The sequence below is a fragment of the Argopecten irradians genome, chromosome 2 (assembly GCF_041381155.1).
Source record: "Argopecten irradians isolate NY chromosome 2, Ai_NY, whole genome shotgun sequence".
NCBI lineage: Eukaryota > Metazoa > Mollusca > Bivalvia > Pectinida > Pectinidae > Argopecten > Argopecten irradians.
Window position 1 is genome coordinate 8,234,794 of NC_091135.1, and position 16,560 is coordinate 8,251,353.

The 16,560-nt window shown below is 34.1% G+C and overlaps 1 protein-coding gene across 4 annotated transcripts in view; it reads left to right on the forward strand.

Moving 5' to 3' along the window:
* LOC138314338 (ceramide synthase 5-like) overlaps positions 1-7,961 on the forward strand; it is a 73,005-nt gene extending 65,044 nt beyond the window's left edge. For all 4 annotated transcript variants that reach the window (XM_069254631.1, XM_069254632.1, XM_069254630.1 and 1 more), the window contains one exon: positions 1,231-7,961. In XM_069254631.1, the coding sequence (XP_069110732.1) occupies positions 1,231-1,362 (132 nt within the window). In that variant the 3' untranslated portion in view covers positions 1,363-7,961. The remainder of the gene's footprint in view (positions 1-1,230) is intronic.
* The last annotated feature ends 8,599 nt before the right edge of the window (positions 7,962-16,560 follow it).

Below are 16,560 nucleotides of genomic sequence, written 5' to 3' on the forward strand. Positions count from 1 at the left end.
AATTGCAATAACAGATAACAGTACCAAAATTGATCAAAAGAACTTTCAACTACTATTTAGTCTTAATTGATTGTTTCCCTGAAATGTGTTTTTGACGTAAATCTCTGAAATAAACTACAATTTTGTAATTTAAGATTTTTGTAGTTTATTTCTACAAATTTCACAGTGACATTTTATCATGATCAACTTGAAATTTTGTATGCATCATTATTTTAGCTGTATAAATATTTAAAAAATTCTTTCCCAAATGTTTGGATTCAAGACAATCTTTGAACAAAGGATGAATTCACCAGATATAGCTCACCGATTATTTATTCAAGGCCTATAACTCACTTATATAACGGGGCATATGCACCTCTGGTTTATAAGATCTCAGGGGTTGCAACCCTTTGATACACTGACTCTAGGGACATAACTCACTGGTGAAATGACTCAAGGGACATAACTAACTGGTGAAATGTCTCAAGGGACATAAATCGCTGGTGAAATGACTCTTTACGCTAGGGACATATCTTATTGGTATAATGACTTCTTGGATGTAACTTGTATTTATGATGACTCAAGGGATAATTCACTGTAAAATGTCTCAAGGGACATAACTCACTGGTGACATGACTCAAGGGATAACTCACTGTGAAATGTCTCAAGGGACATAACTCACTGGTGAAATATCTCAAGGGACATAACTCACTGGTGAAATGACTCAAGGGACATAACTCTTACACAAGGGACATGACTTATTGGTATAATGACTTCATGGATGTAACTTGTATTTATGATGACTCAAGGGACATAACTCACTGGTTAAGTGTAAATGACTGCACTGAGTTCCACCTCATTTGGTTACTGACATCATTCACTAGTATCAGGTGCTAGTAACGACTAAAGGCACTGTATAACTGTAATTTGGTTAAAATGAATCACTAGTATAGCTTGAAAATGAAATGAAATGAATGTCTTATATATTTTGATATATTCACATATATTTGTATTGAACTGTTTTCTTTTACTAAGTGTAATATATTTTTATTTGCATATAACTCTTTTCTATTACTAAGTGTATAATTGTACAGTAATTAAGTGGTTTCATTTCAACCTTATAAAATGCTTAATTGAAATCTGCTTGATGTTGATACGTTTTTGGCTATTCACATAACCTATTTACATCATTTCCATGCTATAATACAATGTTGATTACAAACACTGACTGCTTTATCTTGTTCTTCACAGGAAGTCACAGACATCCGAAGCTCTGAAGAAGAAAACGTCAGTGAAGATGAAAATGGACATGCAATTCAACCGAACAACAACCACAATCACAATCACAATCACAACCACCACAGGGTCAAGGCCGTGTCTTAGTGCCATTGGCTGGGACGTCAGCCATATAAGCCAGGGGGTCCTCTCACAAGGGAAATCAGTCCTGCCTCTCGTTAACACTTCTTAATTAAGCTTATTACTGTGCAATTGTGTGGATGTGCATTGTAAATACAGCTCAAATATTTTTTCCTTCTGGTTGGAGCAATTTTTATCCAACAGTTTTTTTAGTCAAAGTTTGGATGCAGTGCTATGTCATGCACAGAGAAATATGTACCGCAGACAAGTGTGATAAAGAGTTATCTCCCCTGGCAGTTCTCTACTCTGGTGAGGCCAAAATGTATTGAAAAGAGATTGCAACGATCCTATTTTGTCCTTTGACGCCAAGCCGTTGGTCTCCTATAGTATTCAGCTGAGCAGCTGTTGTGCAATATATGATGTTATTGTTGACATTTTTGTGAGCGTGTCTGATGGGTTTACTATATCTGTCATTTATGAATGGAATTTTAATGATACAGTGTGAGTGACTTAGGCCTGTGGTGTATGCAGTAAGGCCATTGGCCTGTCGCTGCAATCACAGGTCTGCAGTGGTATGACACTAGTCATGTGACCCTTGTATCCATGGTAACTCCAAGTGTCCTTGTCTGCCCCAAAAATTTGGCCCTGTTAAGAACAAATCAAATTTCAAATTATTGGATCATGAAACAGTGTTAAGATCAGACTTTTGAAGTTTTGGCTTAATGGTCAAACATTGGTTAAGAGAAACAAGAAAAATAAGATCCCTAATTGAAAGGTCAGAAAACTATTGGATCATGAAACAGTGTTAAGATCAGACTTTTTGAAGTTTTGGCTTAATGGTCAAACATTGGTTAAGAGAAACAGGCAAATAAGATCCTTAATCGAAAGGTCAGAGGTTCACAGAACTTCAAGATGCTTGGACACTTGTGAAAGGGGATACACATACTGACTGGTTGATCACTGGTAAGAGTAAAGTCCAGGGGTTGTCTAAAACAAAATGGCAACCTCGTTACTCAATCAAAGTCACAAATATCCATCTGAATGTCCATTGTCGCGAGTGATAGTACGGTATTGAAATGCCAATTCAAATGCAATTAAAGCTCATTGTATTAATTTATATCCTTGGTCTTTAACATATGGTCAGTTTTGTCAGGTAATTTCGTTTGGGTATATATTATGTATATGATTTAATTAATCTATTGATTATCAGGTGTTTTATTTATATTACAACTCATGCCATGCTTTAATGTTAAAAGTATGCATTAGATTGCAAAAAAAATATATTTAAAAACTTCAATATTTAAATTTTTAATCAACTTAATTGATTATTTTGTTCAAAAATCCTATTTAAAATGTACATATATTAATACTTCTAGATCTTTTTGACTTGGTGAGTCAGAAGCTAATTCTGGGGACAGAGTTATGAACTGGGTGTTTCTAGTGTCAATTACCTGAATATTTTGATAAGTGCTGTCTATTATTAACTAATGAGATTAAATGTTAGACCGCATGCTGGTCTGAATGTATGATGGTGTAACTTGCCTGATATTTTTATGCATGGTATGAAAGAGTATGATTATAACCATTATAGTACATATTGTATACTTGTACAGAACATTCATCCAGAATTTAAGTAAAAGATTTGTCTGATTAGAACAGAAAAATTTATCGGTGATTCTGTTTCCTTTAATGCAAGGTAACAAATCATAATTGGGTAGGGAAATGGTTAGTATATGGGTGAACTAATACCCTATACAGATCCAAGGAAAATTGAATATTTATAAAATAGTTACTTGAAGATTGATTTGGCCGTGTGTAAACAACCAGAATACACTCGGTTATCTAGAAAGCATGTTGATATAAGTTTATCATAATATACCACGATATTATCTAAATGTTTATCTTCAAGTAGTCGGGGGCATCAGTAGTACAGCCATACATGCACAACAGTACATGCTACTGGGATTAAGTTAATGTATAATATCCAGGATTTTTATAGAGACAATATCATGGTAGCCGTGTATAGATCAGCCATATTACTTCTCGTTAGGCAACAGCGACCATTTTTATCTGGCAGAAATTCTGTCACATTCTTTCCTCATAGAGAACTCTGTCATATACTTTCTTTATAGAAAGCTTTGTGGAGTTCTTTACTGGTAGAAAATTTTGTCACATTATTGACTAGGGATAAAAAATGTTTTTTACCAAATCACCATGTAGAGGTCATATTTTATGTGACTTTTTGTTGATGAACTGCCAGATTAATGGTCACTTACTTCTTGATACTGGGTGTCAGAGTACTTTACCAAATTGGTATTGATCAAATATTTATCAGCATATTTTTAACTGAATTACATCTACTATATTTCTTTTTAGACACTAAATATTGTTGACTTAAATTTACACATTATTGCAATTCTAATAGTATGGTATGGCTAAAACGTTTGATAAATGGGGTGTAAGAATCTGTGATAAGTGCGAGTGTTTCAGCATTATATCGGTCTACAGTCACAACTTCCATCAGTCCTATTAATCATTGTATCTACCATCGGTCAAGTTCTGATGTCCAACGTCTGTAGAGCTTGACCTGATGAAAGTTCCTTTGTCCCGTGTCAGCTCGGGTCATTTTGTTACATTTTATGTTGACCCATGACCCTCGAGGACAGATAGTTGGATGTGGGAGTTGAGAGGTGAAAACGATATTACACATTGTAGATTGGTTATATTTCCCACCTGTTACGAGGTTTGTTTGATCAAAATGTCTTTAATTTCTGTGATAAACTGATGTTTAAGTTATTTTCTGATGAGATTCAAACTTCACAACACTTCATCTCCATTATCACTTGCACTTTGACCTTTAAAAAAAGGTCACCGACAGAAATGGTTGTAATTGCATCTGTTCATAGTTCATCAATGAATTCTATTCATTGTCAGTACCATATAGTGTCAACAAAGGTTTCTAAAGTTAGTTAAAAGAATGGTAAAGTTATCAGTCCCTCTATCCTAAATTAATCGTCTTGAATCAGGAGAAACTCGTATTTATAGTTCCACATCAATATTGAACCCCAGATTTATTGAGTCATATTGACTGGTTTTCATATTCACATTATTACAAGGTAGAATGATGAGGGATACTATTCTTCAGCAGCAGACCCCAATTTCTCGAAACAAACTTAAGTCAAAAAGTAACTGAAGTCATAAATTTTCATTTAAGTTACATAAGGAGAAAAACTTAAGTTTTGACTTAAGTCTGCACTTAAGTTTCGAGAAATCATGGCAAGGTCTTTGACTTCAGTTTTATTTATACTGTTGATGGTTTCCGCTGTAGTTTCGTTGAATTTAACAATAGGCAGTGGTCAGCTTTAACTCTTGAAATCAGGTCTTAACTTAACTCTCACTTAAACATATTTTAGAGGGACAGGAACAAGTCAGCCAATGCGTATTTTCATCAATCAGTAAAACTCGTCACTAAGAAATCCAGCGTTCATCTCCTCACACCCTATTTTTGTTATGATTTAAAAATTCAAAATGATAAAATTTTATTCATAATAGATTTGTATATCAGACAGAACATTTGTTGTGAGATAGGGTAATTGTTTTGTATTGTTGCAGTATATAAAAATACATGGTAATAATATTCAGTCGTATGTAAATATAATTATTGTAGTGTATGTCATGTTATATGAATTCAAACTGTAATGAATTCTATATGGATTCAAACCTTCCTGCCATAGAGTCATGCTCAGGGAACGGCACCCTTAAAAGTTTCTCCCAACAGATTTTTTACTCAAATCTATGGAAAATCATATACTTGAGTACAAAATCTGTCTGAGAATAGTTTTATGGTGCGGGGCACTGAACTCAGCTGGTCCACCAAGCATTTTGGTCAGTAATGTACATAGCTCAATGATTTAGATTGCAAATCTAATAATTGCAATGGAGAATAATTTAATTAAAAAAAAACAGAACATAAGAAATACCTAAAGAGGTTATATGTACTTTCATGCTTTTTATTGGGATATTTGATAATATTCAGCATAAGGAGTTAGAACTATTAAATGAAAGGTCATCAAAAATTGTGGATGACATGGTTGCTTTGAAATTCGAAAAGTACAGTCTCAATATCTACTTAGCCTTGTAATTCAGTTTAGATTCAAAGATAAAGGCAGGATTTACTGTTGTCCCCGGAATACTCATATAAACTCTTCCAATTTTAAGAATGGAACAGTTCATTTTGAAATTAGGGGAGTGAATGACCTTTGCTGTTCTTGGTAGCTGGTTTGTATCTAAATACTCCCATGTATCATATTTAATATGCAGATTGCTTGGTCGTTATGTAATCATGTCTGTGGTTGAGTGTACTATAATTGATATTATTGTTTTTAATGTGTTAGCTTTGTTCTTATGGCGTCTTCATTGTTATGTTGTAAGTAATGTTCTGACGGTGAAGACTTGTTTTAATTGTATACTAGTTAATTATTATTCTCAAATTTCGCACCAGTTTTGCTAATTCAATAATGCTTCTGCTACATATTGTCCATAGATTAACACAGCTAGAACTCTCTGTAGTATTTGACCGATCCTTGATACACCAGGAGTTAAGGTCACACACATATGATATAAGGACCCATGGAAATGGTTTGAGATGTGACATTTATCAACAAAGCAAATTTTTTGCTTTGGCCGAAAAAGGGGAGAAAAAAAACATAACTCAATCGACCATGATATAATTGTGACCAGAGTTTTCACTGCAATACTATGAATCTTGCATTACCTAGAAATAAACAGAAGTTTTGTAATCATAATGCAGTGTAATCTAGAATTGTGTCACAAAGAATAAATATTTATGTAATTAATTCTTACAACTCAACTAAAAGTGTCAGTTCATTTACCGTATTACAACTGTTACGGTATGAGTGTCTGTGACCTTTACCTCTGGCGTAGAGAGGCTGTATTTGACCATGTCAACACTTTAACATGTAAACAATTGTCCCCGTACTACAAACTCAGCTATTGCCTTTTGTTGAGGGCATGATATACAATCCATGTGCCTTTACCTCTGGGTAATGTCTGGGTGAGGGATCAGAATTTTATTTTGTGCAATGAGATTTTTTATCTGGTTTTGTGTGGTGTGTCATGTTGGTGATTTGTTTTAGCATTATGGTAAATAAAAACACCATTACAGTCAGTTTTATATAAAAAAAATTCTAATCGGTACCTAATCAGTGCGTGTTTAACAGAAATGTTGTTAGATAAGGTTTCTTAGTTTTGATAAAATTGTAATTTGCAAGGATCATGGATCTATTATTTTGATCCAACGAAGTTGGTAACGGCTCGGGAGAAACTTACCAACCCTCCCCACCCCCCCCACCACCCACACACACACACACACACACACACACACACACACACACACTTGTTCAGGTTTATCCTCTGTACATACATATTCTGTTTTGTGGTGAGTTTGTCTATTGGAACTATACATTGTAGGCGTCCTTAATCTAGTCACACAGTCTTGTTGTCAATGATACATTGTGAATATCGAGTCTGTTGGGATATAATACATGTAATGTTTGATTTCTGTTCAAACTAGCAACTGTGTTAACTGTAACATTATTAACTTGTTATTGATGCTTCAATATTCAATATTTGAAACAAGGAAAAAAAATATAAGAAATGAAATTCAAGAGACCAGGTTCAGATTAATTTCAATTAAATTTTAAAATAATGAAATGTCAATTTTGGAATCTTCAATATGTATAGTTTAGAAAAACCTGGATTAAAAGAAAATGCTTGTGTATTTTTTCTCTCTTCTGTATTTCAAATCTTTGGAAAAATTATTTTTAGTCTTGATAATTACATTCTATAAGGCTTATGGCCATAGTGTGTACTTTATACATTGTCACATTTCAGAAAACTTCCCTCTGTGTGAAAACATCAGATTTTGATATACTGTACCAGTGTTATACACACGTGTATATTGGTAAAGGAGCAATACGGAAAATGATGTTATTTAACTTCTACAATTGTTTTATAGTAATGGTTTAGTAAATATATCTTACTGCTGTGCGAGATGTGTCACATGACCAAAGACCATCAAGTCACATGACACTTTACAGGTCAATAAAGTACAACTTAATCATTCATGAAATTCAAGTTTTCCTTTCTCATCTGGTATACATAGTAAGCTTTCTCTCTATATCTGCTGAGTATGTGATTAGAAAATATAGAAACTTTATTCTTGGTAGATCGAAAACTCGGAAAAAGCTGGATTTTGTTGAAACGCTTAGAATGTCTGTTAAGTTTGTTAGGGGCATTGAGCAATGGGTCAGTTGATAGATTACATCTTAAAATGAAAATTAGCATTAACTGGTATGTAAAGTAACATTTCCTCAGGAAAAATATCATGAGAGGTTGTATTTTGTCTGAAAATTGCCAATATATTTCTTCTTTACTTCATGACATATTCTATGGATGTGAAGAAAATATTATATTGAGTAAGGAATTCTTGAATTTCAAAAATGATGTGTACAAAAGTATGTAATTATTAAATACTGCAGTATTATGGTTTCCACTGTGTGAATGATCTTGGTGAGTGAATGACAAAAGTGCTTATGAAATGGATTTACATAATAAATTGAATTTCTTATTTGGGGGTATTTGTATCGGGGTAATTGAACTATTGCGAGCCTTGATGACAATACAACTACTTTTGAATTGCAGATATTTTGTCTAGAATTTGAGTAGAAAATATTATACTTCATTGTTGTTATGAATAAGATAAATCTTAGATTTCAGATTTTTTTTTCTATGAAAGATTTCATTGTTGTCGTAATAAGCTTTAAAAAAATCTACAATAGTTTAGCACTTTTCTGTACTCAGAATCATTCACCAAACAATTGTTATAAAAAAAATTGATTAAACCGTTTGTGTACTTTGTAGTTCTATTTTTCTAGATAAGTCTACTCTTTTGTAAGTAGTTTTCTTCAAATAAAATTTTTATATTGTTTTGCCAATTTTAGATATATACAGTCAAGCCCATGCCTTTTTTGCATGTAGGTTTACCAAATAAATGCAAATAAATAATTATTAGATTCCACTGGCGATATTTTGATGGTGGAATTCGACAAGGGTCAATATTTTAGCCAGTTATATTTTTTAGTCTTTTGAGATTAAAGATTAATAAACTACTGATATATTTGTAAATCAAACAGAAATTGCTTGATTTAAGCCTGCATCATATTTCTGAAAATATTTAACCTGTGCTTGGGATTTATTTTTCTATTTTTACAAACAGGAATTACTAAGCTAGTAGAGCTCCTCCTAGCAGAACTCTTGCCTTCACCTCCACACACTTAACCACTAGGGTTCTTGTTTCATATCTTAACATCAATTTGCAAGAATTAATATTCAAGACCATTGATTCCCTTTTACTGATTTCATCATTTTCTATAGATAGTATATTCAAGTATTTTGTATGATCTTGCCATTCTGTTTTTATTTGTTTAGGGGAATTATCTGGACTCCATATGAATTGATAAATCAATATTAACCGTGTAATTCAAAGGAATGATGATCTTATTTTTTCATAGAGATTTTAAATGTACAAGATATTTGTATTTTGTTAAAAAGATCAAATAAAAATTTCAAATATACAATGGAGTATATATATTTAAATAATTTATATTTGATTGCCTGGTAGCAATAGATTATATTTATGTAACTGAATAATATTTACTTGTAAACAGACCTGTCTTAAAACTTTCTGAGGGTTTCATATGTATATAACAAAATCACTTACAACATGTATCATAAAAGCACAACTCCCTGTTACTGTAAAAGTTCTTCTTCAAATCTTTAGTTATGTAGAGTTACCTCCCCATGGGACCAGGTTTTGATTGTAAGGTTGTGAACTTGTGACCTTGTGTGAGAAATGTCTATGGTTTTCTCAACAACTCCTGACAACTAGACAACCTGTTAAAAAGAGAACACTTTACTTTTCTTCGCGACACGTTTCTATGTCTTACAGGTAAAGCTCCCTGTTTGCCCTTAACTTCTGACCAAAGAATCCTAAATCAGGTATGATTTATCGTCTGTAAATATATAAAATTCTTGCAAATGATGTGTTTGAAGCATGAACACTGAAATATTAATTCATTAGATAAGCTGATTTTCAGTCACTTTATAACCATTTGATTTTGTTGTTGTTTAAGTTTTTTGCTAAGTTGGAGTGATATTTATGATTTTGTAACTTTACTGGAAAGAAATGACATGGGTCCGGTATCCTTGATTTTTCCAGAAAGTGATCTCCTTGGGTTTATCCGTCAGTAATTATGTAAGCTACATGATTTTGATTAATAACACCTTTTTCATTTTCTGTTTTTATATTATTATTTTTTTCAATTGTCCAGTTTTCATTTATTTAGTTGTTATTTTATGGAATTCAAATATGTGTTCATCAATTATATGCACTTGGAATATAATCAGTGACCTGGAATTATTTCTAATGAATATTTATAAATCAAAATGGTCCAATGTTTTTTGTAAGTGAATACAACTAGTTTCCAATGGATTTTGTACACCTTTTTCCACATTCAATAAACAGTTTTTAATTCTTTTGCACAGAAACCCTTTATCTATTGGAAGGAAGAAATATTTTTTATTATCTATATGGTATGAATGTATTTCTAATAAATCTTTTTAGACTTTTTACTAATATAAATAGAACAACAAAATTTGTGATTCTTCAAATAAATACATGTATGTGTGAAAGTGAGTGAGCAGAATTTAAACATGCAGCTACATCACCATGTACAATATGAGGGTAACTTAGTTCTTTTGGCTGAATAGGGCATCTATCTGCTGTTACTGTGGCGGGATTCAGTCCGAACACAACCTCAGAAACAGATATCCTATCCAGCCAATCAAATGTCCACTAATCATGTCACTGACCAATCAGATTTCTGCTGTGGTATGAGGATCTTTGTTCTATGATATCCTATTATACCCTAAGGGTGACAAAATGTCTGTATTTACTCAGGTATTTGTTATATTTCTAGGCAACAATTTGTCATTTGTAAATAATAATTATTGGAGATCATTGTCGAGTTTGGCTGGGACCAACCAAAAAAAAAATCAAATAAAACAGGATCTTTTAAGTTATTACAAGGAACTTTAGTGTTCAGCTTGAAATGTAAACAGGCATATTGTCAAGGGTGAGTTTATAATAGATAAATACAACTAAGAAGAAAAGCTCAGAAACATCAGTAGCAAGGAAAGTAAAGAAGCCCTGACATGGTGATGTAGCCCTCAGCATGGGAACGATGCCCATCATGTATGCTGGTACAGTATTTAGCCTATCGCACGTCTTGGTTAGATGTGCCCAGAATATTTGTCAAATAAAATATTTCATTTCTTTCATTAGTGCTTTATTTATGTGTTCATCATATTTCGACGCCTGCTTTTAAGTAAGGTTAACATTACACATGGTTGGAACCCCACGAGTCATCGCTCGTCATCGCTCATCACCGATCTATCCTTATTGGCATTAAACAGCCCGTTGTCAGTATGATGTGACCGGGTGGGGTGTGTTTCTTGGTGTCTTCGGTGGCATGCTTGGACAGTGATATAGCACCATAAAAAGGGCAACAGTTCTACTATACAAGAAGACACAACAACGAACATACCACAGTCTCCCAAAACTTCACACACGCTACACACTGCATACATAGGAGGCCGTCCTTACATGAGCATGGCTGTTAATAGGACGTTAAAATAATCAATCAAACAAATAATAAACAAACATTGTCGACAACCCACGAGTCATCCGTTATCCTTTGTGACAGGATAGAGCGGTGACTCGGTTTCTGACATGAACATTACACAACAGTAACTAAGCTTAAAAAGAAGTATTTGGCTTTGATTCCTTTTATAAATAAAACCGTTTTGATCAGTGATATTTCTTCATTTCATATATAATGCATTCTGTTGTAGAGATATACATATGAACCCCGGACATAACATTTGATCTTGACCTTGTAGTACTAGTTTTTAACTTTGCAGACTCACCGGAATAGTCTGGTATTTCCTTAGCAATATCATTCAAAATTTCCTGACCTTCATATCCAGTAATTCAGACTTGGGGTATATGACATTAATTAGCCTTTATTTTGTAAGACCTAAGTATTTCACACTACATTGTGTACTGTGTTTCAATACAGATAATACTTTGGCCTTTACTAAACTATAAGATGATGATCATTATCGGTCTTGGACAGTAACTTAGTCTGAAATTTTCCTATAAACATGTACATGAATACCTTTCTGCACAGGGTATGAGATCACTCATCTCATGATTATCGCCCAACGACAAGGACGTGCTGTTTCTTGACATTAAAACGATAAAATCTATTTTTGCACCTAACGCGTGATATTCGGAAGCAATATACATAGGCTTTTCCATTGACAGACCCTTTCATACACGTAGATACAAAAGAAATATTATTTTCTACGTTTTTGTTTACATTACCGAATGGTATATAGCTTTGCATGACGTAATTGTGTTCTTATTTATAGATGTATCTCCTGTTCGAAGTGTTTTGGTTTGCTGCTATTTAAATATTTAAATGTCTGTCGAAAGTCGAAGTTTTAAAGAAAAAAGATTGACTAACGCCCGTGAGTACCTGGTAGCTACATGCACCATGGAACGAATATACGTTCCCGACCTACTATACCTTTCTAAAGACGACACCATTATCTGTCTAAAAGTCTTTTGTGCTACAATATTGCAGCTACCATACAGAAAGAGTAATGGTTTCACCTTCCCGACCAGAACTTGACCGCTAGTGATAGAATGCTACATGGATGCTAGAATTACCTCTTTAGAAAACTAAAGATCCCAGAGGGATCTTGGCGCCCACCAAAGAATTATCTTTGTCTGACATTGGAAAGAAGGATCTTTGTCCTGCTTTTCAAACTTTTTCAAACATACTACATATAAAATTTGAGACATATCGCTTCAGTTCTTTCTGAGAAATAGTGGTCACAAACTTCAACAATAAAATCCAAGATGGCGGCCGGTTGATTATCTTGTTGACCGATCAATCCCAAAAGGCATTATGCACAACATGGGCCCAAGGGGAACCTACGCATGAATCGAGGCGACATGATAGAAACATAGAAGGCAGTTACAGGGAGATATGAAAAAGGAGCAACCCAGTTCATAAGGATGTGGTCCGACACATCAGAGAGATCTAGCACTAGGACAAACTCGCTGAAAATATTCCCCCAGCATACTAAAACATCGATTAGGAAGAATTCATTCTCCGTTAGGATTGCTTCAAAATGGAATAACCTACCAGCATGTCGTTACATCTAAGACATTGGATACTTTCAAAAACAGATTGGACAATCACTGGAACGAGCAGGAAATCAAATACAACAACTTAAAAGAGAATATCAGCTAGGAAGTGACTATAATTTATAATATGTAACTAAATAATATTGTGAGTCCAGCAAAGAGGATCTAAAAGGAGCTTGTGCTGGAAAACATCATTAAGAATTAAGAATCATTAAAGGCCCATTACCTTTCCGGAGCAAAATATAAAGGTTTCTTAAGAAACGTTAATAACATCAGAAAATGCATACCGATGACCTAAAATAAGGTTACAACACCAAACATATGCAAGATTTCCTTTGTAATATATGATAACAGTGGAGAGTCAATTCGCTGTTTTGTCGTGTGGCGCAGTGATAGTCAACTACCGCACGGTATTTAGGATGACGGCGGGAAACATACTACGACCCGCGTTATGAAAATAAACATTTTATTTATTTTAATCAAATCGTACAGAAGGTGATGATAAATGTAGTATTAACGATAAGTTAATATTTTTTAAGACTCTACAAAAATATCGATCTTGTTTTACATTTTCATTTTAAAAATTAAAAGCCGTTTCGGAAAGGTAGTGGGCCTTTAAGTAATTTCTGAGAAATAGCGGTAACTATCAAAATCCAAGTTGGCGGCCGGTCGGCCATCTGGTTGACCGATCAGTTACAAAATGCAATTTGCACAGCTAGCTATAGGGCCCTAGGGTAACCTACATGTGAAATTTGAGAAGGATCCCTTCAGTACTTTCTGAGAAATAGCGATAACAAACTTTAACCATCAAAATCTAAGATGGCTGCCTGACGGTCATCTTGTTGACCGATCGGTCCTAAAATACAATATGAACAACAAGGACCCTAGGGAAACCTACATTGTACATCTTAAAAGAGAGATCCCTTCAGTACTTTCTGAGAAATAGCGGTAACAAACTTTAACTATCAAAATCCAAGATGGCTGCCTGACGGCTATCTTGTTGACCGATCGGTCCCAAAATGCAATATGCGCAACTAGGGTCCTAGGGGAACCTTCATATGAAAGAGAAAGATCCCTTCAGCCCTTTTTGAGAAATAACGGTATTAAGAAATGTTAACGGACCGGAAGAATGGACGTCCGGCCGGGATGACGGACCACGGACGAAAAACGATTTGAAAAAATGTGAAAGGACTAGCAGTTCACAATGAATCACTGAAAACTGTACAAATGTTGAATTTTATAGCTCTAACTAATGAGTGTCATGAGCCTTATTGCTACTAAAAAGGAATCGAACGCAAGCGGGTCCGTAAGTGAAATAATCACCAACGTTTTCGGAATATGAAATTAAAATATTTTTTGTCCTATCGAAGTTGGTTTTGTCCATGCTATTTAGAAAGGACAGCAAAGACAATATATATATATATATATATATATACGTATATAGCCATTGATCATTGTCGATTCACCTCTTTGTTGTTGTTGGCGAACGGTTAGCAATACATGTAATGATGATATCCCCTGTAGGGCGGGCAATTTACTACACGGGGACGTAGCACGAATTTCCAACCAACTCTGTGAATATATAGTATGCTGTAATATATATTTTATATATCGTTGGTTGAAGTCCCTCGGAGTTGTTATATGACAGAGAAACATCCGAGCCTTAGCTACAGATAGCGGAAAAAAGTACTTGGACACGTCATAATGTTTACTATACATGTACATGTATATTTTATGCATTTTGACACATTTTCAAATTAATATCGCGATTTTATTTTAACCGTATTTTCTTAAATTGTAAAAAGTCGGTCTGTGTTTTTACTCCGGGCATTCTGGTTTCCCTCTGTTGCTTACTAGAAGTAAGATACAAACTGACGTCAGAACACGTGCAGAAATTAGCCATAGCTGCCATCAGAACGTAAACATTCGCAAATCAATCCAAATCAATGAGGCGTAAGAGTACACATACAAAATGTACTATTATTCCGTATGTACATGGCTGTTGGTCAAGGTCATGGCTAGCTAATGATTTGTATAATCACGGAATGGACATTGTCCAGTCTGCCACGCTAGTCCCACGTGATACAAACACAAGTATTGTACAAATTAATTGGACAATACAGCATCGAATAAAGCTTGTGTACTATACTAGGCAGGCTTAGTGATGATCTCACGTATGAATGTGAGAAAACTTTAATTCATATAACGAAGCTAAACAGACCCACACAATGAATTGGAGAGCTATAGGGTTTATCAAGGAAAGGCAATTCCTATTTTTTACTTCGATTTCTTATACAAGCAGACAGATCGCTTTAACTTTGGTCGACACCAAACCAATTTATATAGATGTCACATTTTTTTGTCACGTGCACATTGACACCATCTCGTGTTATCCTTGCTGTTGTTGAGAGACCCTAATCTTTTAAAAGTACAAACCATTGTTTTTCTTTTTTTTTCAAATTGGGTACAATGTTCAATTCGAGTTTACCTTGCTTGAAACATGCCATATGGCAATTATTTTCTCCCGTTGAAGTTTAACGACATTTTATCGTGCTCTTATCATTAGAAAAGGAAGTACATTTTGTAGACATTGGATTTACATACGTCATGCTTGATACAAATTCTCAATGGGAGACAAGAAAATAAACAAATATGTACTCCATCCCATCATAGCGACAAGACATTCGATCGTGATTTATTTTGTATGTACTTAAGATATATAATTAGACACCATATACATTGTGATTGTAGTAAAAAAATCATGATCCTCTCGCCTCATCATCGATCTCCAGGGGTTACGAATCTGCGATCATATAGCACTTTTCGAAACTTCTTTGAAACTCCTACAATAGAGTGCACGTGATTGCAACGGGGAGATTGAGGATATCTTTCATTGGACGGGACACAAACTGTCTACTGTAACTCGTTCACGGGGGTTTTAAATTTTTAAATAAATCGCGTAATATGTAACCAAAGTAAATAAAACCATTTACAATCACTGTGTGACTAGTTGATACATCTGACTTTATGACCTCTGCTTCTTAGCTCTTCAGTCCGTCGTCGATACATTGCTTAAACTGCCAAATGTAGAAATTCCGTAATGGAGTATCGAAGATGTCTTGCTCTAAAGCTATATAACACTAAATCTTCAAAAATTTAAAACCTTGGGCCGAGGATTTGCAAAGCTCGTCTTTTTCAACATTAAAAATAGCCTCAAGTAACTTGACTTAAAGATATTCATGTTTTTTTTTGTTGTTGGTTTTTTTAACGTCGTTGGAGACCCACGGTTGATCCATAGCCTTGTTATTCAAATATATCTTTGTTTAAAGCATAATTGAAATTCGTAATGCAATTCATAAAGTCGCTTTTCCTTGTCAGTAACTCATCAGTATAATCGCATTATAAACTCAGTTAGTCTTCCTTCATGTGCCACTCAGAATATGAAACAACGAAATGAACATACACTGGTCTTTGTTTTGTATCCTGAAAGTCGATGTAAGAAATTCCAAAACAAGCAAAAACTGCTTAACAAAGGAATCGATGCCAAAATGTTAAATGACTGGTACGACTGCATGGGTACGTCAGGGCGATGTTCCGAGTCCTTTGCTATTTCGTAATCTTTACATGTATGAAAACACAGGTTTTTGTGCATAAAACATTAACTGATACACAGAACTTTAGCTTATACATCAATCTAATTAAAATTTAGACTTGTAATTCCGCTCCACTACGATACTCTACGTTACGCTCCAATACAATTTTAGATTGGCTTATAACACCATGAATTATGATTTTATTTGAGAACTTTAATACTATAAATAACAATTTGAGTTATCTGAAATAGATGATTTAGTCTAGTAAGTGAT